This window comes from Ambystoma mexicanum, chromosome 9 (assembly GCF_040938575.1).
Source record: "Ambystoma mexicanum isolate Mex_15411 chromosome 9, UKY_AmexF1_1, whole genome shotgun sequence".
Taxonomy (NCBI): Eukaryota; Metazoa; Chordata; class Amphibia; order Caudata; family Ambystomatidae; genus Ambystoma; species Ambystoma mexicanum.
In genome coordinates this window covers 883557045-883584525 of record NC_090931.1, presented here as the reverse complement: position 1 = coordinate 883584525, position 27481 = coordinate 883557045, and the positions used below count along the sequence as shown (strand labels likewise).

The 27481-nt window shown below is 43.6% G+C and overlaps 1 protein-coding gene across 1 annotated transcript in view; it reads right to left on the bottom strand.

Moving 5' to 3' along the window:
• TRPM8 (transient receptor potential cation channel subfamily M member 8) overlaps window positions 1–27481 on the bottom strand; it is a 282931-nt gene that overhangs the window by 205862 nt on the left and 49588 nt on the right. Inside the window, exons 7-8 of the mRNA XM_069615995.1 lie at window positions 26018–26218; window positions 14582–14684 (exon numbers count right to left, since the gene is read on the bottom strand). Coding sequence (XP_069472096.1) covers window positions 14582–14684; window positions 26018–26218 — 304 coding nt within the window. The remainder of the gene's footprint in view (window positions 1–14581; window positions 14685–26017; window positions 26219–27481) is intronic.

The following is a 27481-nucleotide window of genomic DNA, read 5'->3' as shown; positions in this document are numbered from 1 at the left end:
GTGGCCATCTTTGAAAGTGGAGTGACCAGACCCCTACCCTATGTTTCCAGAGTGCCCTGAGATGCAGCTGGCTTTCCTGAACCTTAAACAGAGGTTTGCTATTTAAGTAGAACTGAGCCCTGGGAAACCAAAAGGTGGGGAATCTGCTTGCCTTGAATCCTTTCCCTTTATAGTGGGTGGGGGGGGGCAAAACTGTGTAGATCCTTAGCCTATGTAATCAAAAATGTTAATTTAATTAATTCCCCATTTCGGGAATTAATTAAACACTACAGGGTGAATTTTGTTAAAATTCAAAATTAACAAAGCTTACTTCCCAGTGTGCGCTGAAAACTATAGCCTATAATTTAATTGGGTAATCTTGTTGTCCAGCTGACCCCAACTTCTTTAAGGAAGAGAGGTGTCTTTTTTCGTAAATCAGTCCAACCTTGTTATCCAGCTTGCCCAACACAGGCCTTTCAGTAAGCGGGGCGGTGGGGGGGGTTGACATCCAAAATTCCCCAAAGCATTCCAATTTTTCTGTCTGACTTCCCAACTTCCCACACAGACCAAAGTAAGGGGGGGCTGAAAAACATAGCAATAAATCACGTTGTGTTTATTTTAAAGGGATCCATTGTAAATGCTGTCTGCATATTTAGCGTTTACAATCACAAATACAAACGTTTATTTTTCATTGTGAACACTGCGTACCATGCGTAAGCAGTGGTCATAAAACGAAAATAAAATGCTCTCTATTTGTAATTGTAAACGCTGTCTGCCATGCAAGCATTGCTCCCAATCAAAAGTAAATGCTGCCTGGCATCTCAGCATGCCAGGCAGCGTTTACTCACTTTGCATTGCAGAGTGCAAATGTGAAGCACAAAAGGCGGTGTACAGGCTTTTATGCCACCTTTTGCCCACCCCTCTGTGCAAATGACAACAATTTGGCGGTAGGGACCAGGTTACACCTGAGTTCACAAGTACCAGGTCCTCGGCATCAAATTATGTCTAGGGGCAACATAAGCTCCTCTGTCTGTTAGTGTATTTCTATGTCTTTATAAATAGCAAGCATATATTTTCTGGCCATTACAAAAAAATGCTAGGTATATGGGGACTATATGAGTAATTATTGTACCCTTCAGAGTGCGTTTTGAAATGGCGTGCCAACGTCTCAAAGCGCTGTGCTAAGGGCACTATACCTACTTATATAGGCCCAACACACCTAGTAGGAATGTGTGTGTCATGGTCCAAATATATATGACATAGATGTCTGAGAGACAAAATCTGTTATAGAGAGCTCCAAAAAGTGCAGGACTTTAAGTCAATGCTTGCCCCAAAAGACTGTTCGCTGCCTGTTTTCCCACCCCTGCACGCACTGTGAGGTTTTTCCTATGAGTCCATCAGGAAACACAGGCCTCATAATGCACACTGCTCAGCCGATAGGTTACGCAATGCAAGTCTCTCAGAAACTGTGCCAAGCAGCGGGTTAAGCTGATGCCACCCCTCAGAACACACTATGCTCAGCAGCCAACCAAGGCGATGAAATTGCCCGCAGCACACTGCGCCAGCAACTAGCCGAGCAATAAAGTTGCTTGCAGTGCATGGTGTCAAGCAACCAGCGCCACTGCATCCAGTCTTCACTACAAGGCCACTCACAGCATTCGAAGGCCTCAGCACCATGTGCCCAGTAATCAGCCTAGGCCATGAAACCCTCATCTCGCAGGGTGCCCAGCAGCAATACAAGCAATACCTGCACACCGTGCCATTGACTTTATAACACAAGTTCCCCCAGGGAGAGAGACTGCCAGGCAGAGGCAACAAAATTCCTCACTTCAGCTGGGCACGCTGGGGTCACAGTGTGCCCAGTATAGGCAACACAACCCTCATGTCCCAGCAATAGGTGCCACTTGTGTGCCCAGTCTCCAGTAGGCACATTACAACCCCTCACAACACATGGTGCCCTACAAGATCAGCATGCCATAGGCTAACAAAAGCCACCACCTCGGAGAATACTGTGCCCCAGGTGTGCACAGCAGAGGCAACCAGACCTAGATCTCACTGCGCCCAGCTTCTCAAGGCGCGATGCACAGCGCCCGCTGGGGCGGTCCTAGTATTGACCATTGATACATCCCACCCCGCAAACTAATGACCTTTGGACCTTGACGCCCAGAGCATCAGAGTCAACAGTAATCATGTTATCATTCATAGATGGATGAATAGTAGAGTAAAACACGAGGAGAGCAAACTGCCCTGTACTGCACAGGCAGTGGTATATGTGCTCCCCCTCAATGTTCCTTGCGTGGGCTGTCACCCAGTGACTCATGCTCAAGTGTCACTAAGAAGCTGTTTGTATGTTAAAGGAGACCCTCGGTGGGCTGTCATGCTGTGTTTGCTCCTATCCACGCTTGCAAGCAATTTCTTCTGCACAGTGTGATATATATATATATATAGGCACATGCTGCTAACATAACATGCAGCCACAATGTCCTTCACTCATATGTCACATTATGATTATGATAATGAATAACCATAACAATAAAAATCGGTTATAATAATAAATAATAAACGGCCTCACTGTGGATGCGTATAGCCCTCTTTGTGCATCCAAAGAATGCTTTGTTTCCTCTTCACTGGCTGATATGAGATGTCAAGGATTAACACAGACAGTGGGCTCGATAGTTTTTAAGTCTATCTAAAACGAGCTGTAGTTGACTGCCAGAGTTCATTAAGATCCATATAAGAGAGGGGACCCGGTGTCAGTCAACTGCTCTGTCATGCAGTATGAGTGCATCTTGGAAAAAGCTATGTTATAGCAGCAGCCATTTTGTAGGATCCAGTGGAGTTCTTTAACATGTGAAATGGTCCCTATGTTCCTGGTAAGAGCATGTTTATTTCCATGCTGCTTGGTTCATTGATGTGTTTTCGCTTGTATGTTTTATTAATATTTATTTGTACCTACTGTCTGTCTCAGTGCTGACTGAAAACGTTGCATTTGATGTGTTTGCTTTCATGGGGACCATCTTGTAAAGATTGGACATGGCTAATAATGTCACTTCTTACTTGTGTGTGTGGGCAAAGTGATAATAATATTTCTATCCACCTTGTGTGTAAAAGCGATGATGATACCTCTCTGAATTATATTTATGGGGAACATTATTTTCTTGCAGATTTGTGTTTTTGCAAGGTACTGTCCTGGTCTTCATGACATTTTATGAAACTGTTTAGGGTGGCGAAAAGACTGTGGTGGTCATTTCTGTGTTTGAAGCAGCTTGTGATATTGTGCCTAACGCATAGATGGCCTTAAAGTGGCGCATATCATCTTTTGTATAACATGATTTGGAACTGGTAGAACACATTTACCAATGTTATGTGTCAGTTCTGTGATAATGTTTCTATTCAGTGTATGTTTCCCTTGTGTAGGGCATTTTATTTTTGAACTGTGGAATGTAGCAAATTATAAATTATAACGAATGTAGATATACACTTTATCAAAGGAGAAGATATTTGCACGCAGATTAGTTCTTTTACAAGGAAGTGTAAGTGTTTTGATGGGGTGTTTCTATGCTGCTAGGAGAGGCTCTGCATCCGTTTTGTTAAAGCAGCTTGCAATGTTACTAGCATAATTACCCTAAAAACATTTGCCCTAAAACATTTGATCGAATTTCTTTAACATTATTTTGGTCAAATCTAATTAAATATATATATGGGGTAGGTAAAGGTATAGACTAGGTTGAGGGTAAGTGCAGGGTTGCGGGGTTCCCCCGTCCCCACATTTTAGATGAAAAAAAGGTCAAATAAATTCGATTAAATGTGATTAGGTCAAATGTTTTAGATCAAATGTTTTTAGGGTAATTATGCTAATAACATTGCAAGCTGCTTTAACAAAACGTATGCGGTCTACCAAACCGCTTGCAACATTTCTTATCTTTTTTTATTTTTTTTTAAATTAAAATTGATTTAGTTGTAATTACAACTTTTTCAATGTAACATGATGCAATCATTAACAAATGGCTACATTAGATTTGTCACTTCAGAATTGCTCTGCGAAATTTGACGATTGTAATGAATACTTTGTCTGCATGATTTCATTTAAATTATAACCCGTCATGCAAAAATATCCAGTTTATATTGGTATAGAAACATGCAATCATTTTTAGGTAGATATCATTATAACAGTTGAGTTTGTGTAAAGGACAGTTTTGTCTAGGTTAGATCATTTTAAGGTCTTATAATTCTTAGAGATCATAGTTTACGTTTCTTCTCTGATATTTCTATGCATGTCAGTAAATTGACATAGGCAGAATTAACATGTTAGACATTAAACGACAGTCAAGCTAAAATCTACTAAAATCATCATATTAACAACATTTTCTAGAATTCTTAAAATCATGTAATTATATTTAGATGGAATTTCATTGATTTGCTGAAAATATCATATACATTAGTGGCAATTTGAACTCCAGATCTACTGATGTTTTGCATACAGATTAACAGTGTTTTGATCTCATTTTGGTGTTAGAATGTATTTACACTTTAGAATCACCAACAGCATTTTAAAAATATCATTATAGACGTGTAGACATTTATGTCTAGAAGTTGATTGTTTTAAATCAACACATCTTAGATGTTATCAAGCATTCAGTATTCAGCTCTGGCCTAGTTTTACATGAACTAGCAATGGATTGGTTTAGACAAAGTCTAGGATGTTTTTTCTGTAGGACTCAAGTCAATTTAAATTTCAATATATTTAGATGGATAAAAAAATGAAACATAGTTGCCAACAGGTTTAGAAATAGGGGCACACTCCTTTGCCTTGGATATATAATTTATTTATTTTGTTAGATGGAAATCAATAGGCACTGAAAGTGTTCAATATTGAATTTGTCACTTCTATTGTCTTTTGTTGTCATATTGTCTGCAAATGAGTTTAACAAACTCTGTCTATATTTTTATTCCTGAGTGAGGTTCCACAGTGAGATCTCGAGATGCCAGGAACTGTACAGTTGTAATGTGTACTGTGATTCTGGTGGTATTTAGCACTTCTATCCACATCTGATCTCTGGTTAGTAGCCTTATGAAAGAAACAATGTCTAGTATTTTCTAATTCAGGGCATTCAGTTAGAAGGTGCTTTAGGGTTTCCGAGAGAGCTTCAATTTTACAGAAGTGGCAGGTCCTTTCCAAATTACCTTGCTTCAAATAAGAGGCCAGTTTTGCTTTTGTAGGCTATAAATCAAATCTCATCCAAAGAATTGTATTGGCATGAGATGGATCAGGACATTTTGCTAGATATTGGGCAGTTCCTTTAAAGATTTTTATTTGAATGCTTCTGATTTGAACGTCACATAGGTGTTGCACTTCTCCCACATATTTATCCAGTCCTACTGGTATAGTTTGAGTTTGTTTTCGTCAGGATTTGATGTTAGTAGGTTCATTGAGATATTGGCATTTTGTAGTGTCGTTAAACAACTGTTCTTCAAAATTGCAGAGGGCCCACTATAGGTACTTCTAGTATAGATTTAAGGACGGGAAAAGATTTGCAGAGTCTTTAGTTGTCATAATGCATTTCCTGTATGTTGCCAGCATCTGCCATGTTGCTACAGTGGGTAGGGAAGTGAGCCCCAATTCAAATCTGATGATATGAATAGGCATGCTTTGGGGCACTGGTAGAATGGTCTTCCAATAGATGCCATCTAGGCTATCCCAGGGGAGAGAGTCCTTCAATGATTTGGATTGGCTATCATATGTAATGATGGGAACCACTTTCTGATTGTAAAATATTATGGCTGGTTTGAGGGAGAATATTCCATATTTCCGCAGTATGGCTTTGCCGTGACATACTAATAGTCTCATTTTACTCCTAAATTCAGATTTATATGGTTGGTCTGCCATATGCGTATTGAGGCTGACGCCAAGATATTTATATTGGAGGTTTTGCGGGACAGAAGTCTTTGATAGCATCCAGTTGAATCAATAACCTGCTTTGGGCTGTTGGTGGTGAAAAATGAGTACATTGGATTTGGTGACGTTGATTGTTAAATGGTTGGCCTCGGCATAGCAGCTTAGGGCTGTCAATTTTCTTTGAAGGCCAATCGGCATCCTGTCTAGAATGACCAGATCATCTGCATATAATATATACAGCATCTCTATTTTGGCTAGCATCGGAGAAAATGATCGAACTGCGCTAAAGGTCCTATGTAGATCACTGATATAAAAATGAAAACGAAATGACACTAATGGACAACCTTGTTTTTAAGCCTATATTTGTTAAGATGGCTTTTGATGGCAGGACGTTTGTTGTCAGTTTTACCATAATTGAGGTGTTTCAGTAAAATTAATGTATTAGACAAATAATATAAAATGGACTGGTGCTAGATAAAAGTTTTGACCGTAAAGTTTTGCGGGGCACTGAATCAAAGGCCTGTTTAAAATCAATTAATGCTAAAAACACAGGTTGTTTTAGTGTTAAGGCTTGTTTTTTAATGGCTGCTAAGATCATCAGTTTCAGCCCCGTTCCGATTCCTGGGAGGAAACCTGATTGATTTTTGTCCATTATATTTCCGTCGAGGGCCCATTTTATGAAATCTTGCAGGACTAGCCTCGCCATTATTTTGCCCGGTGCGTCTAAGAGAGCTATCGGTTTGTGGTTACCTGGGTCATTTCGATCCCCCTTCTTAAATATTGGTACCAGAATTGATTCTTGCCAGGAGGGTGGAATGCAGTTGGAATGAATGACCTGTTTGAAAATTAATTCTAAAATGTCTGCCCACTCTTCAGGATTGGCTTTAAGGGTGGCATTAGTGTGACTATCATGCCCCGGGGCTCTGGACCTGCTAAGTTTCTTAATTATTATTAGGATATCGACAGCGTCGAATTTAAAAGGTGTCATATCAGTACTAAATGGGGTGGGCAGTCGAAAAGCATCCTCTGAGTTACGCAATAGGTTTTTACAGTGGGCAATCCACTTGGTTTCATTATTTGTGTTGAGCGCTAGGGATTTATGTGCATTTTCAGGTGAGTACTTTATTAGCGCCCTATTTCCCCGGCAGATTTAGTCATAAGAGCATGTAACATGTTTTCAGCATTGTTTTTTTTTCGGCAGTGCTAAAATTGCCTTGATTTTATTCCTGTGTTTAGTTTTGATTTTGGCTCTCTGAGTAGACTGAGTCAAGGGACATAATACCCTTATCTTCTGGCGCAGTATCTTTCTAAATTCAAGTATTACAAGATTGAATGTGTGTTTATGCCTAAACATAGGGACAGGCACTTGTTGCATTGATTGGACAATAAGCTGTATATATTCATTATAATATTTGTGGGAAGTGGTGCAGCTCGGTGCATGGATTTTATTGATATCATTATGCAGGGTGGCTATTAAGTGCGAATCCCATAGCAAATGGTTCCTACCCCTGTTAAGTTCAACTGGGAAGGTGTATTGCAATAACGTTTGTATGATATGGGGCGTCCATCTGGTTTTGAGTATTTTATGATCACTAGCCAATGTTGGTATCACTTTGAAAGAAGCAATGTATTTATTTGCACTAGCGGAGATATATGCATAATCTAGAATGGACAAAGTTATTCCCCTTGACCACGTAGCAACTGGTGGATGGTCTTCAGTTGAAGATCCATTCAAAATGAAGAAGTCCCTTATCTCCATTAATGCAGTCCACTCTGCTGCTCGCGATTTAATTGACTTTGAGTGGGTCGACAAGCAGTTCATATTAAAGTCACCAGCGATGATAGTAGTTTGTATTTTAGGGTCTAGGGCAATAAGGTCAAGGATTGACTCAATTTTACTCAGCAACTGCGACTCAGTTATAGAACAGGGTTCCAGTATATAGTAAGTATTGCAGTAACTGGAAATAGTGGGTGTTGGGAGTTGTGGTAGTGAGTTTTGCTACTTGGATACCCGGGTCATGAGATAACCAGGGTATGAGTTGAAGTTCAGAGTCAATTCTAACCGCTATTAGCAGACTCTCCTTAGGACGGCCAGCCTTTGGCTTCAGAGCTAAATTAGTAGCAACTTGGTGGTCCACCTATAATGGAGCAGCTGTTAACCAAGTTTCTTGAAGCAGTACTACATCTACCTCATGCATAGATTGCGTCATTTTGGTTAACAGGTGTGAAAAGCCTCTAGTATTCCAACTTACCATTGAGTAAGCATGTGTCGATGGTAGAGTCTCCTGCTATTGTGGGATTTTATCTGGGCTGTTGCTGGCTTTTGACACCCATGACCATTTGGATTTATCCACCGTGTCTTGGAGTGCTATTTTAGGGTAACTTATCCGCTCAATGTCACTTGATCTAATGTACTTCAGAGCCAGAATGGCATGAAATATGTTCAAGATTGTTACCCTATTTGGGTATGGATCAAGATGAAGCCTGTCAATCATTGTCGCTGTTATCACTTCAGAGTCTGTGAGGTTGAGCTCTGAGTTATCTGAGATTTTGTGGCCATTACCAAGCTCAGCATTAGCTTTTAGTTGCTTGCTTGCGGAGGGCTCAGAGGCTGGAATGGTCTTGGATCTCATGGGTGAAAATTGTCCTATCTGTGGTGTATGCGAGATGTGCATCAGCAGTTGAGGCAATGGGAGCTTCTTCGTGCAGTACTCCGATTGTCTCAAGTGCGACCGTTCATTTCTGTTCCAGTGTCTTGAATGTTGCAACATTGACATTTAGATTTACACAAAAGGTTTGTTTAGGGTTTCGAGAAATAGGCGTGTTAGTATGAAGGCTGTGGTGTACAATTTCAGTGATTGGTATAAAGTGGGTCGAGTATACTGACAAGTTCATCAGGTCGTCATTGGAGTGATGTAAAGTTCCAGTTGAGTCATTTTCCAATGCTGCTTTCGCAGGACACATCAAAGGCACAGATGCAGGTTTAGCTAGATTACCTTGCAGTGATGCCGGGATCGCCACAGGAGGGTTGGCTGGATCAGTGGAGTTCTGCGTAAGCTCACCTGTTTGGGCGGTTGCTTCCTTTGGATTTTTCATTTGCGGAATGATTTGAAAATCTGAATTCGAAATATTAGCTATGAATGCTTTGGTTTTAGATTTCTTGGCTTTAGCAGCTACCATAGTTATGTGTTTTTTTTTCTGATTTTTGGGATCGATACATACTATCGATGTCCGTTATCTGTTCCTTTTCTTTCTTTTCATTTTATTTTGCCTATGGGGGCAAATACATCATAAAGTGGGATTTCCGAGTTTGGCTCTGGAACTATGATCACAGAGGCAGGAATCTGGTTAAAAATCTCCTCTATCACTTGCACAGAGGAGATTACTGGAGCACTAGGTTCCGAATAGACTGTTGAATTATAATGCTTTCCATCCTGGTTTCCGGCATCACTATTAGGTCTTAGCTAGAATTGTTAAGATTGTCTGCGTTTTTTGTTGGAGCAGACTGAGTCTAGTAACAAGGGAAAGTTCCAGAACATCCAATCTAATTTGTCAGTTAGAGTTTTCAGCATGGTTGACTGTAGAGAAGCTTTCTGATCAAGCACTTCATCTAATTTATTTACAGTGTAAATGATTGCATTTGCTGCAGAGAGAATTTCATCTGTATTGGCAGAGGGAAAGCCAAAGGAGGGATGGGGGGCGGGCATGGTAAAGGAGGCAACTAGCGAAGACTCCGACCCAGAAGCGGAGTGCTGATTACTGGGCTGTCCGTTACAGAAAAGCGCTGGGGAGTTGGAAAGCCTTCGGGAGGAGTGATTCGGGAGAGTCTTATCAACGGGATCAGCGGAATCTGTTTAGGTAAGGGGGAGAGTTATATGGACTGGGAACAGCTGGCTAGACCGGAGAGCGAACATGTGGAGTTCAACATGTCAACAGAGATTGATTGGGTGTTTAAATCTGTCTGTGCCTTGCATTGTTGAACAATCTGTGAATAGAGAGGGGGAATAGAGGAATAGTCTTGGGCGTGAATCATGGCCACCGTTGGGCCACTTAGTCTTATGTGCATCGTGGGAGACGCGTGTAATAGAGATCTGAGTCTTCCCCAGCTATTTGAGGGAAGGTAAGTGTCTGCATTGTTGAGTCAGAGAGCACAGGGATGGGCTTGCCACGTTGGTCCAGCTCCCAATGGGAATGAAAGAAACTGCCTGTATGTCATTTTGTCTCTGCATGTTCGAGTTCAGCCCAGTCTTCGTTTGATTGTTGGTGGAAGCTAGAAACTGCCTAATATTGTGTTTTTCACTGCGATGTTGTACTGTGCCCACTTCTGTTGTTTGGCCTCTTAAAGGGATATCTTTAGGAGAAATGTCGGCGTATGAACCTGTGCCGGAGTGTTGTGGGCAGGGCATCCCTGTCGTTAGATTGTATGTTGCCATGACGCAGTCAACGTCTGCTTTAAGCTTTCAGGGGGGGGTCAGCATGTGAATAGCGTTGAACACACAGCTACTCACTCGCAGTTTCTCGCACAAAGATCGCTGTAGGATTTGGAAAATCAAGATCCGTCCTGCATAGTACAGTATCGCAGAGTTGTGGTGCTGCAGTCTGTACTCTGCGGTACTCTTGCAGGTGCACACGCGTTAGTGCGCATACCGAGCAGGTTAAATAGAAGCTCCCGTGATAGTGGGCGGGTCTGGAGAACAAATGAGAAAATCATTAAAATGTTGGCTGTTATAACTTATTATAAGTAGATGAGAGTCCAAGAAGTAGAGTTGTATGATGATCTTGATGGTAGGCGAACCTGGAAGCAAGTAATCCAATGGAAATGAAGTAAGGTGAATGTTCGATTTTTCAAACGCGGGAGCACAGAGCTTTTCGCAGGTCGCAGTCTGTACTCTGCGGGACTCTTGCCCGTGCAATATTTCTTATCACTGTATTGTACTGGGCATGCATTTCCAAAACAGAACAAATTGGTATATACGAGGGGTGGACCAAATAGTGCATTTAGTATTCACCCAAATACCGAATAGTTTGTCAAGTATTCGGCCAAAGCCGAATAAGAGCCAAATAGATGTTTTATTTAGGAAATCATGTGCCAAACTTGAAAAAGGTACTTTAAAAAAATGAAAGCACGATCTTAAATATCTGTTCCTGTGTTTCCTTTATTGGGCTTAATTTTATTCAACATCTCATCATTATTTAATTCAGATAAGCCATAAACTAACGAATAGGAACACTATGTATGGAAGGATGTTGCATATGCAAAACATGTGCCACTCAGACAAGCAAAGTGTTGGGTTGCAAACAAACAAAATGGATAGTGTAAATTGCAACTGCCATTGCAAAACACACACATTGCAATCTCTTGCGAAGTGCAATGTCGCTTAGGTGGAAAGTGAATTTCAAATTTATATGCCAAATTACACATAAATAAATACATGCTTTGCCTGCTCATTCAGCGCACAAGTCGAGGGTACATGTGAGGTGATTGCACTTGAATTCCCTACTGTTTTTATTATGGGGCGCCCGCCAAGGACTGGACTGGGAATCAAAAGCGCCCCTAGAAAAATGTTTCAGTTAGGACCCATATTTCACCGAACAAGCACAATGAATGGACTCAACCCTTCTAAGAAGGGGTTGGGGGTCCACCCAAGGAAATGTTAAAAAATGCCTCAAATGTGTGCATTTTAAGGCATATTTGTCAACAAAAGCCAAAAATGTACTCATCGTCTTAGTGGCGGTAGGAAAGAGGTATGCTCCCAGCCTTCCTTCTCCACCTGATTTCTCCATCTCCCTCCCCTCCTTCCCTCATGGAACAATAGTGCATGTCAGGAGTTGAACCCAGCCAGGCGAGGCATGGTTTTCAGTGTGCCTGGCATAACACACAGTGCTGATTTCTTTAAATGAGCTCTGGCCTTGCATTGTCTTTTTTGCCCATGACAAGAAGCACAATTGCTACTACTAGCAGAAATGTTTAGGTACTTTTTTCTTGCTCTGAATTAACATCTTGGTGCATTGACAGTCCCTCCAATAAATGCAAAGGGCCTGATTCATGGAATTTCTTGCACGGTTCAAAGTGACTTTGCACTGCTGAAAAGTGACTTTGCACTGCCAACACAAACCCTGATTCATGGAACTGTGCAAAGAGTATTTTTGCAGTGTAATGGTTTGCGGGTAAACGTGTATGCTGCATCCTACTGGATGGAGTGATGTGTTCAAAGGAATATTATTTTTACTATTATTACTATTATTAATATTAATAAATAAATAGAGATGCTTCTAGTTACAAAGTTTCGGGTCCAGGGCAGGGCAGACTGGCAGGCTGACCTCTGATCTGTTAATGAACATCCTTGACATGGATGACATGATTTTAATCATCTGCCTTCAGCCCAGAGACCTTAGTCCAATATGCTTGTGCCCTCTGATTTTGCTGCGCCGCTTCTGTGAGTGTAAATCTCTAAATGTGACACAGTGTCCCTATCTTTTTGGCTCCATTTATTTCTTTAAAAAGCACTGGAGCAATACTTGGAAAAGTGTTACCTGAAGTAGTTTCTTTCACATGGGAGTGAAACCAAGCTTTCTGTGGTGCCAGCTCCACAAACTCCCAACCCATCCATTACATTGCATTAAATAAAGTATGCGGCTGTAGCCGAATAGCAAGACAGTATTCACCTGGAGACAGCTGGAATTCAGCCGAACACTTGCTTGAAGCAGACGTTCGGTACACCCTTACTATATACACATGCACCACACATGGTAAAGTTAGGGTGAGAACATTTATTCTCACAGCACTGTTCATCCATCCGAGACTCTCCCCTTTCTAATCTATTATGTGTGAAAACAGCAGGGTCTAATCGAACAACAGGAGTTCACCGATACACAAATGAGTGCTTGCTGCTTTTTGCAGCATTGCATGATGGCTGCTGGTCAGGGAGACATTTTCTTTTCATGCCTAGTCTGGACGAGTTCCGTTAGGCAGCGTGCCAAAATATACCGATACGAAGCGGCGTAAACTGGTTTAGAGGCATACATTTGCTGACCGGGAATGTGATTTGTTTGGGACACCAGGGACTTTTCCTATATCAGGTAACTATGGAGGACATGGGAATCTGTCTTCAATGTTTATGCTTTCATGCCATGTCTGAGGTCGCCATGGATCATTGAATCATCCAACAGCAGCTGATATGTTGCGTATTCCCTCTCTGTGACTGTTGTGTTTCTTTTTTATGCCCTGAAGAAGGCGTGGGTGATTAAAGTTGTAGTACCCATGAAGCCGAAACTCGAGCTGGCCACTGGACTTTGAAGTTTGATGGATTTTATTCTGTAAAATCATGCTACCTGAGAAATGTATTTCCGCTACTCGGTCCTGAAATAGCGGTATTAAATCAGGTGTATAACACCTACCGGACAGGTGTAGACACTGTTCATGATATGCTAATTTTGTATTTTGTTCCACCACATATAGTATGGATGTTTAGTTGTGCTTCATGCAGGGCGTTTGTGCGGTTAGGGAATATTTGTATGGATTTGGTTTTAATATTTGACAGTGTTTTTTTATAGCGACATGACACACTGTTTTATGATGATTCCCTTTAATTTACTCTAATAAAACTTTTTCCACTAATGCTCCCCAAGTTAAGTGCTCCCAGCTACACAGCAGTTTAAATAGTAAACATAGGATCGTGCATGTGATCCTTGGTCAGAGAATTGAAAACACAGATTTCGCCTTTGAAACAGTGAGCTCTTGCAGTCTGCCAGACCTTATGACGTGGAAGCAATGGGGAATCTCTTCAATGGAAAATATACAGTAATACGCATTGGCAAAGCCAATAGGCCTGGCTTTGCAAATGTGGCCAGTAAGCCATTTTTGTCCTCTATGTGGACTTTACAAGATAATCTTACCCTCTACAGTTACACATCCAGATCTGTTTGTCTTTAACATTGCTTGTTCTTATTGTATATAATCCGTGCTCTTCTTAAGAATTGTTCAGGGCTGAGGCTTGTTCTCCGATAGGCAACAACAGGAGAGGGTGTTACATCCATACGTGTATTTTTGGGCTGCTAGGGACATACATGCGGTATTATCCATCTCTTGCATTTCACACATACATGGTAGTCGATAAATCTTCACAGCATACACCATTACATGTAAAGTGCACGTTAGCCACTAGGACAGGTCAGTGGGTGACTGCAATGCCTCGTGAGATGTCATCAACATTCACCATACTCGCTGACTCAGAATTCTAGGTTCCATGTGATTTCATCGGTTTCATTTCATCGAATTCTCCCTCGATGGAACAACCTGCGATGAAATCTTCATATCCCGAATTCTAAGTTGACAAAATAAATGCCATCCATGTGCTTAATAATAATAGTTATTTACAGCCCATCTATTAATCTGCATGATAGCAGGTGCCATATAAAAAGTAAGCTCTTGTATTTATATGCATTGCACACTCTGCTGTGCATTGTAGTTCAGGCGGCGCATAATTCATTTGCTATCAGCACTCAAACTATTGACTGGAGGTCCTCTAATTATTCAAATGTAAGAATGCATATTCTGGGGAATATTACTACTCATAAGCAGAGACAGATGCAGGCTCTGGCAGGGATTAATACTGAGAAATGACACTCAGAGACTGTGCGCTCTGCAGTGAGTTCCTGCTCGCATAACACACGCCTTTTAGTGTCTTTACTGATCCCCAAACGTACCTTTGTATAACGCAAAAGAAATGGCGGTGCTCACAATCTCATCTCCAGCCTCGTCAATTTTAATCACCGTCAGTAGATGCAGGTGTTCCATGATTTCTTTCACCTGTCAAAAGAAAAACAGCATCAGTGGACAGGCCGGGAGCTGTATTGGGGGAAGACTTGCTGTGCCCATGTGGGTGCCCTCAGTGACGCCACTGGCAGGCGGTGGCTCCCTTTAACAATCCCCGCACGCAAGAGGCACCAGAGGAAAGGCTGTCTATCCCTGATCTGACCAGCCTGGTAGGGAAATCAATCTTATCCTATAGAGTCTGCATGCTTTTATGTCTAAAACTGCATTTTGGGGCCTCATTACGACCCTGACGCTAAGGGATTACCGGTACCGGTAAGGGTACCCGTACCGGTAATTCCTTAGCGCCTGATTACGAGGTCCCTTTGCGGGTTCCCACCTTAACGGCTGGTTTTACCAGCCGTTAAGGAATGGACCCGCAAAGGGACCTTGGTGCTAATTACGGTAGCACAATTTGCAGTACCATAATTACCGCCTTCCCCATTCCCATTATGCCCTATGGGGCAAAAATGGGAATGGGGAAGGGCCATGGAGGAAGGGGGAATAACCGCCCCGCCATCCTTGTAATTGGGTGGTAATTCCCCCTTTCTCCATGGAGGAGTCGGTAAGTTCCCGGCATGGACCATGGTGCTAATAGCACCATGGTCCTCCGCCTGGGTCGTAATGAGGCCCTAACTCCTTCCAATTTACAGAAGGGGAAGGATTTTGATTTTCCTTTAACGTTTCTTGGGATGCGTTCTATAGGGCCTGTTATGGGTCTTAGAACCTTTATTACAAAGTGTTCACCAGTAGATCAGGAACAGCGCTACCGTCCATCTTTGTCTTCCAGGGCCTGGTGTCACGCTGCGTGCTTAACAATATCATTAGCTCTGAGTTCCGTTGCTGAGGAAACACTAAGCTGTGTGATTGGCAATGGGCGTGAGCATTAATGGCACGCAAGATCCTAGAGAGCCAGTAGAAGAGACGGGTACTGCTGTTGAATTTGGGGGTTATGCGCGCTATGGCATGCAAAGTGGCAGCAAGCCTAGTGAGTTCCAGCGGCAACATCATCCTAGAGGATGTACATTGTGTTGGCGGAATTGTGGTTTGCACTGCAAAAGAGATGTAGCATTTTCAAGTTGCTCATGCTCCCGAAAAGTGCACCCAATTTGCTTGTCCACCTGTCGCTAGGTTTGACGCCCATGAGCAGTTTGATTGCCCTGAACCCCCTGATGTATTGGGTGAAGCTGTGGTCCAACCAAGAGTTGGGGAGCTATCGAGAGGCCCTCATGGACTTGATGAATTGCGATAGGGAAGCAGCCTTCCATGGTTTGTTCCCATTGGGTTAACATTGTTACTTTTGAACGTAGAATGCTTCTGGTCTGATCCAAGATCAACTTTGGGAAACTGCAACATCATTATTAAAGACACTTACGGAGATTGGGCCTTCAACAATGAGGTTCATCTCACTACCTGCAGGTTTTATATGGCAAACAAAGCACGTGTGAGAGCTGTCTGATGTATATACAATCGCCATTTGCGGGCTCCCTCTACATGAATCTGGTACTGAGCGTGCTCCCTCCATCACCCTTGAGGAGCTAGTGGTTTAGAACCCAGACAGTCTCTTGTCCCTTTTGTGAAGGTGTCTTTCAATCTGTCCAGCATTTTCTCTTCGTTTGGCCGTGCCAGTCCAGAATCAGCACAAGAAATGTAAAGCACTGCCTAAAGTACTATAGTATCAGAACGTCAGAGAGCGGCGAAATCTTCTGCAGGAGTGTGTGGTATTGGTTGTGTCCAGGGGAGTTGCTAGGTCTGGAAAAGACCCGGGGCTAAGCTGATGTCAGAACTGTTGGGACTGGGGGCTAGCTAGTCTTTTGGCTGTAGCTCCTGAGATTCTATCCGGGGCTATAACCAAAATATCAGGGGCTTTAGCCCCCTAAGCCCCCCCCCCATAGCAACGCCACTGGTTGTGTCAAATGACCTGCTGAGGGTTTGGAGAGGAATAAACGTTAAGCCCAACCTCTCTGATTGACAGAGCATTTACGATGTTCCATATCTGCTTTGAATTGATATTCCTTGTTTAAAATCTTTTCAAATGGCACATGTGCTGGGCTTGTTAAAGTATGTATGTTTTTAAATGTTGTTTTTCTTTTATGGCCGGTGCCGAAATAAAGTACTTTTGACTGACTGACTGCCATAGCATTTTCACTTTGAAATACATTAGGTCAACGCTGATGGATGCATGTAAAGACCTTGTTGCTTAGTGTTGGGAAGCCCACTTACTATAGATAGTCCCCAATGGCAGAGCAGTGTGCCTACATACCAAGCCCCTGTGCTCAACCTGCCCTAGAGGTGAACGGTTCTGTGCCCTTTTACCCGTCGCCTGTGCTCACCCAGCCGAGGAGTTGTTCACTCTCCCTGTGCTAGCCCCCTCGGTGCTTGCCCTCAGGGAGATGAAAGAGTCGGATTATAAGTCTGGCAGTAGTGCCCAAGCAAACGGTATTTTAGGATGCCAAAGGTTTAACCGCTCTGCCCAATTCGGAGTTTTGGAGGGGAACCATAGCTCTTCTGCCTGCTTTTGTGTGGAGGTAATCACCTCCACACAAAAGCATTACCACATGCTGTAATAACTACCAGTGTTAAAATGGAATCTCTGTGGTGTCCTCTGGAACTCCAGAATGGAAAATAAACGAAGGGTCTACATTCCTCAGGATCATGCAGACGCTTCAAGTTACTGCATGCTTACTGCAAGCGGTCACAGTATTACCATTTGGGCATTATGTCCAGAGGGAATACCGCCAAACTTGTAATCAGGCCCGCTGTGTTCATCTGCTAAAGTCATACAATTACAGAGTCGAAAGGATCAACATGCCTGTGACTAGAGGCGTTGCTGCGGGGCGACCGGGCTATAGCCCGTGTCTTTTGGCTGTAGAACTGGATAGAAGCTAAGGGTAGGGTGACCAGATTTAAAAAGTAAAAACCCGGGACAGGGCAACTAACATAAAAGTAGGACTAACTCTTGAAAGTGTCTGTCAAGGCCCTACACTTCAGTAGAGTTTGGAGGAGAAGGGGATTTAAGTGTTGCGTGTTACTGTTCAAAGAAACACATATTAAAATGAATGTATCACAAACTAACACTTTCTTAAAAATGCAGCATTTCTTCTGTGCGAGATTGTTCATTCCTGCCTGCCAGCTGTGAAGACCAACTACCAAAAACCGGGACTACTGCAGTTTCCAACGGGAACATAATCTTGAGAAAGGGAGACAGAGCACCAAATACTCGGACAGTCCCGGCAAAACCAGGACGTCTGGTCACCCTTGCTCGGGGGCTACAACCAAAAGGCTGGCTAGCCCCGTGTCCCGACAGTCCAACATTATTGTACCCCAGATCTTTTCCAGACCTACCAACACTGGTCCCTGTGACAATACCCTCAACTCGTGCAGTCCGAAGGATGAAAGGCTCTGTATACCTATGCCACTTGCTTGAGCCCATTTAAGGTTTTTTATCCTTATGTCAGTCACCTGAGCCATTGCTGGGAGTGAGCAGTTCTGTAGAGCTGTGTTTATTCTGAGTGCTAAAATGAATTCCACTTCGGGAAAAATGAGTTGTGTAGGTCTGTCGCATACTGTAGGCTGAAAAGCCGATGATTAGACGGCCCACAACTGAGCATATTCCGGGATGGCAGTGATCCATAACCTTTTTTCGCACAAACATGTTGTTGCTGTAAATCAATCGCGAATATTTGAACAGAAGAATATGCCCTGGTGGTCATTAGCTGACCTCATAGCACAAATCTGCATCTGGTGCCAGACGGGCAGCAGAACCAAGTGGAAAAAGCGACACTCGACCACAGAATCAATGAGACACTCTGTCCATCTGCTGAAATGGCCACTAAGTAATCGCTGAGAGCAATAGTCCCATTCTTGTGATCTCAGTTTTTCCAGCCTCGGAGCGGAATGTATCCCTCTTGGCGGATGTAGGTCGAGTACAGCATTGCTTATACATTTTAGGACACTTGAAAGAGAGTTCTTGGAAACTGCAAAAAAGTTTAATTGCAACTAAGATGTGTGTCAATAAGGTAGGGTGCAGTCGTGCAGGAGCCAGCACAGCCTAGGTGAGAGGAGGCCTAGGGTTCGATATCAGAGTGCATTGTTCTGTTTTTTCTGGAGAATAGATATTAAGTATTGTGTATAATTATGTAGGCCCACCTGGAAAACTGTGCCCAGTTCTGAATGCTACACCCAGAGTATTGTTTGCAGCTCATGGGCCCCACCAAGACTATTGATTCCAGTTCTGTAGACCCTCTGGAATACTGTGCCCAGTTCTGGATGCCACACTTTGTTTCCAGCCCAGAAAGCCACATTCAGAATATGAAATTGAGTTCTCTAGACCCATCTGGAATACTCTGCTCAGTTCTAAATGACACACCTTGAGTATTGTGTCTAACCTGGGAGGCCACCGCCAGAGTACTGTGCCCAGTTCTGTATGCCCATCTGGAATACTGTGCCCAATACTGGGTGACAAATCTAGGTCAGCAGGTCCCATCCATAGTATGTAATGAATTTCTATAGGGCCATCTGGAATACTGTGCCTAATTCGGAATGCTACACCTTCAGTATAGCTCAGAAAGCCACATCCAGTGTGTTGGTTCCTGGTCTATAGCTGTCAGGGGCTTGCGGGCAGAGACGTGCCCACAAAGCCGAGGGGAGAAAAGTGCACAAGAGACAGGTGTGTAAGGAGTCCTGCAGACAAAAAATGATAGGCAATAACTACAGACAGGCAACAAAAGCAGTGAACAGATACACATAAAGTTTCCACTTGGGTGTACACAGAATGGAGAAGGTTTTCCACGGGGTCTGGTGAAACTCTAGCCTTCTGAGCTGGTTGCTGTTACAGGGTTCCACTCTGAATGCTCATAGCAAGGAGCAGCAGGAGTGGGGTGACTGTGTCTCACACTAAGGCACAAACAAGGAAACAGTACTCACAGAAACTGAATAATGACTGCCTCCTGAAGCAGGAACCAGCACACTTAGCAGTATGGCGCAAGGTACAATACTGAAATGCGATAAAGGAAAGGGGCAGGGATTGCCTGCTGGGAAACCCTGGACTGGAAAACCAGGACTAAACTGCAGACTGGTAACAAGGAATTCAAAGAACTGTATATCGGGACTGGAATAACAAGGGCAGGACTGCAGACAGATACCAAGGAAACTCAGGACTGCATGCTAAAGCCAGGTAACACAAACTATGGGCATAGAACAAGGAACTGCTGGCAAGGAACAAGATAATAGGTGGTAGAGAGCAAGGGGCTGCAGACAGGGAGCAGACAACTGCAAGCAGGGGAGCAGGGCTGCAGTGCTGGAAGCACAGAGGTGCAGGGCAGAAGGCAGGTGGCAGTAGCAGGTACTGGAAGCAACAGGACACAGCAGAACTCCAAGGATCAAGGCACAAAGGGATGGGAGTGAACTCAATGCAAGAGCGCTGCGCTCCTGCAGGCAGCTGCCTAAATACTGACCTGCCCTGTAATGAAGCAGGCTCATTAGCAGCGCCTGGAGCAGCACACCTGAAGGTAATGTGCCTCCTGTATCTCTGTTCTTGGGAAAGTGAAAGCAGCATTGATATCTTAGGCATCTTGGGATTGTGGTTCTAAGACTGCTGCATAGGAATAGCCAGGGAATGAGAACTACCACAAGGTGCATTATGGGATATGTAGTTTGTGCAATTAAATAAGGAATAACCAAAGTCTTGCAAACAGAAAATAAAGACAGAAATATGAATAGGCATTGTCTGTGGAGGATTATGGCAATGAATGAGTCCAAAGTATTCCACAATGGGTGCCAATTGGTGCTCAAGTGGCGCAGTCGTGACAATAGGCCTATCTGGAATACAGTGTGCAGTTCTAGATTCCACACATTGAGTACTGTATCTAGCTCAAGAGGTCAGAGTCCAACGGTGATGGTCTTATGTAAGAACCACAACTCTCATCTCCAGAAGAATAAAGAAACTGGAGATGATCCAAAGACAATCAATCACTGTTGGGAACTGTTTAGACCACAAGCAAAGGGCTCGATGCTCCTGGGGTGCTGGCAGGTTGTGGCTGCTGAGCACTCACGGCTATACATAGGCTTTAGGATGAACATGAACAAGTGATAATGATGACGTGGTCTGTATAGAATAGGAAGCTTGACAGGGGTGAATGAAAATGAGGATGGAAAATGCTGCAAATTGTGGGCCCTAAAAAGTGAACATGGCACACAGTTATGCACCATCTTTACACTGGCGGGAAACTAGGGCCGATGATGCAATTCTCTATGGAGGTTTTTAATGGTGCAAGAATGAGTGAACATGAGACTGTGTTCTGCAGACTCGTGAATAGAGGACCCGATGCAGTTCTCTGCACTTGTTCTTTGTTGATCAAGAATGAAGGAATTGGACACTGCTTTCTACAGGTCTTATCCTGGAAAAGCATGAGTGGGCATGACACAGAGCTCTGCATAGACTTTACACTGAGCACACATCAGTGAGTTTAATGCAGGGTCCCTTGTAGTATTTATTCTGAGCAGCAATTGGTGCCTGTGAGAAAGTGCTCTGTACAGGCTTCAGACACAACAGGAATAAAGCACCATGATGGAGTGTTGTGCAGTGCTGTGTATGAACATTAGGTGAAACACAAATAAGTGTACCTGCTGCAGGGATCTACAAATGCTGAGCAGAAATGAGCGACCCTGGCCCAGTGCTGTGTACATTCTGAACAGGAATAAGGGAACATGATGTGGAGCTCTGTATATGCTGAACAGGCGTAAGGGAACATGATGAATCGTGAACCGGAATAAGGGGATACGATGGGGAGCTCTGTATATGTTAAACAGGATTAAGGGAACGTGATGAATCGTGAACCGGAATAAGGGGATACGATGGGGAGCTCTGTATATGTTAAACAGGATTAAGGGAACGTGGTGGGGACCCCTGTATATGCCGAACAGGAATAAGGGAACATGATGTGGAGCTCTGTATATGCTGAACAGGCGTAAGGGAACATGATGAATCGTGAACCGGAATAAGGGGATACGATGGGGAGCTCTGTATATGTTAAACAGGATTAAGGGAAGGGAACATGACCTGGTGCTCTAGAAATGCTGAACAGGAATAAGGGAACATGATGTGGAGCTCTGTATATGCTGAACAGGCGTAAGGGAACATGATGAATCGTGAACCGGAATAAGGGGATACGATGGGGAGCTCTGTATATGTTAAACAGGATTAAGGGAAGGGAACATGACCTGGTGCTCTAGAAATGCTGAACAGGAATAAGGGAACATGATGTGGAGCTCTGTATATGCTGAACAGGCATAAGGAAACATGATGCAGAGCTCTGTGCATGCTGAACAGGAACAAGGGAACGTGACCGGGTGCTCTGTGATTGCTGAACAGGCATGAGGAAACATGATGCGGAGCTCTGTGAATGCTGAACAGGAAAAAGGGAACATGACCTGGTGTTCTATAAATGCTGAACGGGAATCAGGGAACATGACTTGGAGCTCTGTGATTGCTGAACAGGCATGAGGAAACATGATGCAAAGCTCTGTGCATGCTGAACAGGAACAAGGGAACGTGACCGGGTGCTCTGTGAATGCTGAACAGGCATGAGGAAACATGATGCGGAGCTCTGTGAATGCTGAACAGGAAAAAGGGAACATGACCTGGTGTTCTATAAATGCTGAACGGGAATCAGGGAACATGACGTGGAGCTCTGTGATTGCTGAACAGGCATGAGGAAACATGATGCAAAGCTCTGTGAATGCTGAACAGGAAAAAGGGAACATGACCTGGTGTTCTATAAATGCTGAACGGGAATCAGGGAACATGACGTGGAGCTCTGTGATTGCTGAACAGGCATGAGGAAACATGATGCAAAGCTCTGTGAATGCTGAACATGAATAAGGGAACATGACCTGGTGCTCTATAAATGCTGAACGGGAATCAGGGAACATGACTTGGAGCTCTGTGATTGCTGAACAGGCATGAGGAAACATGATGCAAAGCTCTGTGAATGCTGAACAGGAAAAAGGGAACATGACCTGGTGTTCTATAAATGCTGAACAGGAATAAAGGAACATGATGTGAAGTTCTGTGAATGCCAAACAGGCATGAGGAAACATGGTGCGGAGCTCAGTGCATGCTGAACAGGAATAAGTGAACATGATGCAGAGCTCTGTGTATGCTGAACATGAATAAGGGAACATGACCTGGTGCTCTATAAATGCTGAACGGGAATAAGGGAACATGATGTGGAGCTCTGTGAATGCTGAACAGGCTTTATATAGAATAAGAATGGTTCACCATGATGCATTGCTAGATACAGTCTTTCCATGGAGTAAGAATGGTTAAACATGTTGCATTGATCTGAACTGGCTTGCACCTGAGCAGGAACAATTTAACATTTTGCAATATTTAGTCAGTATAGTTTTTTATTGCACCCCAAGACGCAACGGTGGCTTCATGGCATGTACAATGAGTCAGTCAAAGAGAAGAAGTGAGTGACCGCAGGAAGTGCAGTGCCTAGAGCAACAGTGTTTTCAAGTCTTTTGAACTGGCCAAATGGCATTCAATGTCTCCCAGCACCAACATCGGGGTATTCTAGGAATTGAGTAAGACACAGTGATGATTAAGATGTTATCAGATGATTAACCGAACGTTCCGATGTGCCGGATTCACCGATTCACTGATGTGTGGGTCCTTGTTTCAAGGAAGTCCTTTGGACCAGCAAATGGAGCTTGAACTCGGTTCTCTCCTGTAACAGAAACAGGGGAAGCTCGTCCACGTCAGTATGCCTTAATAGCAACCCAGATAACATCGAACAAAGGGATATTGCGGAAGTCTTGCTGTTGTTGACTGTTGTTATAGCAGGCGCAGTTAAAAATAAATGGGGGGTTTTATTAGTAGATATGCCATCTAACAGCCTCGTTTGGACTAGAAGATGTCACTTGCAACACCTATAAGCCAAAACTATTGTATTAGAGTACAGATAGGGAGAATGTCATATGAGGACGGACACACAGCTTGTAGGTATTCGTTTGGTTATTTGCCCACCCATTGTCAGCCCTTGGTCATGCTAATCCCACTGGCCATTCCCACCCAGTTCCGCACCCTCCCTGCGCAAAACGCCTCTTCCTAGGAACTCTTTAAGCTTGCTTTAATCAAGCCTTATCATTAAACTTTGCACTCAAAGGGCCTGCCAGTGTGTTTTCAAATCAGTCTTCAGAGAGTTAATGGGTTAATTGGAGTTGTAAACCCACTACTTGTGCAATACAAATGTCTTAACCAGGTTTGCCTTCAGATACTCGATTTATAAGCACTGTGTGAATTCAATTTCGTTTAATTCCTGTTAAAAACAAGCATTGGTAAAGCCAACAGGTTTGGCTTGTGTATAAGTATTAGGCATTTGCCATGCACTGCTATTAGATGGCCAGGTATTCAAACCATTTTCACCTGATTCCACCAATGGTCAGTTAATACCACTACAGCTGTGCCTGGCAAGTACCTTTCCCATGCCGACACAAAAGCCCAAACTGGTGGCATTGCCAATGATTTTGCTGTTAGCAGCTCTTTCATTGCAACTAGAGAAAAATATACATTTCCACCATATACTTTGCTGCCGATATGCCTTTAAAGATACCAATCTTTATTCATATTCTCTCACCAATGGCGTTTGCCTATTGTAAAACTTTAGTCAAATATATATTGCCACCAAACATCCTGTCTATGGTCTTCAGACGCAACTGGAATGAGTGCACATAACATAATGTAATTGTATCCATGAAGGCAAAGTTTGTCCCAGTGCAACACGCTATCCTTTCAATGTGCTTTTACATTGGGGTAAAGTTTTCCATAGCGCTTATATGGAATGGTCTTACCTCTAGGCACACTTTGCCCTGGTGCACAAATACATTGAAATCATATGTTTTTTTCAGAAGGAGAATGTTTGCCCTAGGGCGAGTACCCTGTGAAATTTCACTTGCACTGGTGCACAGGCTCTGCAGTGCGGCTCCCGATAGGCAACATTCACCCAACTGCAATCCAGCTGCATCATCAGACCCTTGATACCCCACCTTTCATGCCACTGATTTATGTCAGATGCAGGTGACACTGTATTTCTGACCGTCTTTCCTCCCCGTGCCAAGAGCCCACATGATAGGGAGACCGGGCTTTGCAAGCCAAAAGCTGGGCAATTTTGCCAAGTACATACAAGAGACATGGGACATCAAAGGTAAACCCCAACAATATGCTTGAGACCAGAATAGCTAACCCCAGAGAAAGATGAATGTACATAGGTTTTTTATTTCAGTCTGATTCGGCATATTTTTAGCTTTTCCGAGGTCATGTTGGGGTCCTTCAAACTATTTCGGCAGCATGTTGAATGGTTTATGCCCAGTGGCTGAAGTGATCGGGAATGGTCCTAAGCGGCGTTGCACTACTTTTATTTTTTACTGTTAACAGTTCCACTACTTTTTGCCACCATTTTCAGCATTCTGGAACTGTTCTCCGCGAAATTAAAGCACACTTCGCCACCTTACCACGTAACGGCAGTTACAGCTAAACTGAAATCAGTTTCAACTCAATTGGCTGTCAACCAGCATGCATGCAACCCTGGGAAAATGTGTTACACGTTGCTCGCTTCCTGCCTACTCTGTCCCCCGCCGGGGTCACAGTTCCATCACAATCTTTGGTACACTTCTAACACTGTTATGCCTCTTGAGTAGAGTACTGAAGAGCACCAACACTAATGATACATTCTGAATGGGTCACTTCCGGGGCATTGGGTGTACATCTCGCTCCTGAATGCCTTCCTCGCCTTGACCCCGTTCTTCATTGTATTTGCTCTTCATGCCTTCCTCTATCATACAGTTCACTACTGCACAATGCATCATCTTGAATGTATGTATAACTTTCCTTTATCTATCGACATTCTGGGAGGGATGAGATGATGCTGAGGTTTGATGCACAGCCTCTCCCTCCTTCATTGCTTAGACTTTCCCAGCAGCTGTGGCTGGATCTGCACACAACTTCATCGGACAAGCGGTCTGACAAAGAAATAGCTTAAAAGATCTTTCTTAAAACCATGACATGTGTGTGTTTTGCAAAAAACTGACGCGACAGTGGGACATGTTGTGAAAAATTGGAACAGTCCACCAAAAACCGGGATGACTGGTTACCCTAACATATATGCCGTCCTGTGTGCACATTATACAATCCCCACAAGTGCATACACTTTCTGCTGGAATGAGTGAACATAATGCAGTGGTGTATTCATGTCTTACAATAAAGCAGATTGGCGTGGGTGTGCTCTGTAGAAGCTTCTGTGTTGGGTGGGATACGAGTAAATTCATACCCATCGGATCCAGGTCTCAGTTTCCTCCTCGGATAGCCGGGACACTGTTCGGGGCAAATAGCGCACCAACTTCTCCTTGATGGTGGAGGATCCAAGGATCACCCCTTCCATCTCAACCAGGCTGGCGATGACATCAGCTGTCTGTCCAGAGCCTTCCACCACCACGCAGGGGATTTTACTTTTGATGGCAATGTTGATGGCCTGGGGAGAGAAGGAAAGGGGATTACGAATTGCAATCACCCACTTTTCTCGCACACCCTACACAGTCAGCAGCAGTGCAAGCTTTCCTCCCACACAGGGCAGCCACAGCACAGTCAGCAGCAGAGTAAGCTTATCAGACGTGCAGGTCAGGCACAGGACAATCAGCAGCAGTGGAAACCAGCCTCCCTACATACACAAACACACACACATACACACACCAGGCACAGCACAGAAAATAGCCATACAAGTTGCTCTCATGGTCAGTAGAAGTGAAACCTTGCCTAGTGCACGCAGAAATTGACACCACATATTCAGCAGCAGAGCAATGTTCTAATATTCACTGAATAGGTGTAGCATCAGCAAAACCAGAGTATGCTCCACTCATATGCAGAGAACGGCTGCAGCACAAGTGGCAGCAGTGCACACTTCCATCACAAAAGAAACAAGTATAACAGAGTGAGCAACATTGTTATCTTCCCACACACGCACACAGAACGAGCACAGCTGGGCAACAGAGGTTTCTGCTTTCATTTGAACAGGTGCAAGATCTCCTGCATGACTGTATGCTTCTTTTATTATCTGTCTAGGCAGTTGCAGTGCATGCTTCCTTAGCATGCAGACCATCATTCTGAACAGGGTCAATAACAGCAGTGCAAGCTACTATCACACAGAAAATCAGTGCATCACATGCAGGAGTGGTGTAAGAGTTCTGTTCTGTCTTGTCTTTCCCTGCACCCTACCCTGCATGCATGGAATGCTGTGAATGACTGACATGGAATGTTTTGTGTGAGAATGATATGTTCTGAATGGATCTGTGAATGTGCAGTTTGGGAAGATGGGTTGACTGAGAGAGGATGCCGGAGGATGTCTGTCCTAGTAACTTACCTGATGTGGTCCAAACGTATTCCTTTACCTGGAGCTGGAACTTAGTAAAGATGTTTCCTGTTCCTACACTGGTGTCAGTGTCATGCTTGGCCAGGAACCCAACTTACTGAGTTCCTCACATACAGAATGAATGAAACAGATACACAGAAGTGCAAGCTTCGCTTGTACAGAGAACCAGTGCATCACATGCCAGAGTGGTGTAAGAGTTCCTCACACAATGAATGAATGCAACAGAGACACAGGAGTGCAAGCATCCCTTTCACAGAGAATCAGTGTATCACATGCCGGAGTGGTGTTAGAGTTCCTCACATACAGAATGATGAATGAAACAGAGACACAGGAGTGCAAGTTTTCCTAACACATAGAACAGGTAAAGGA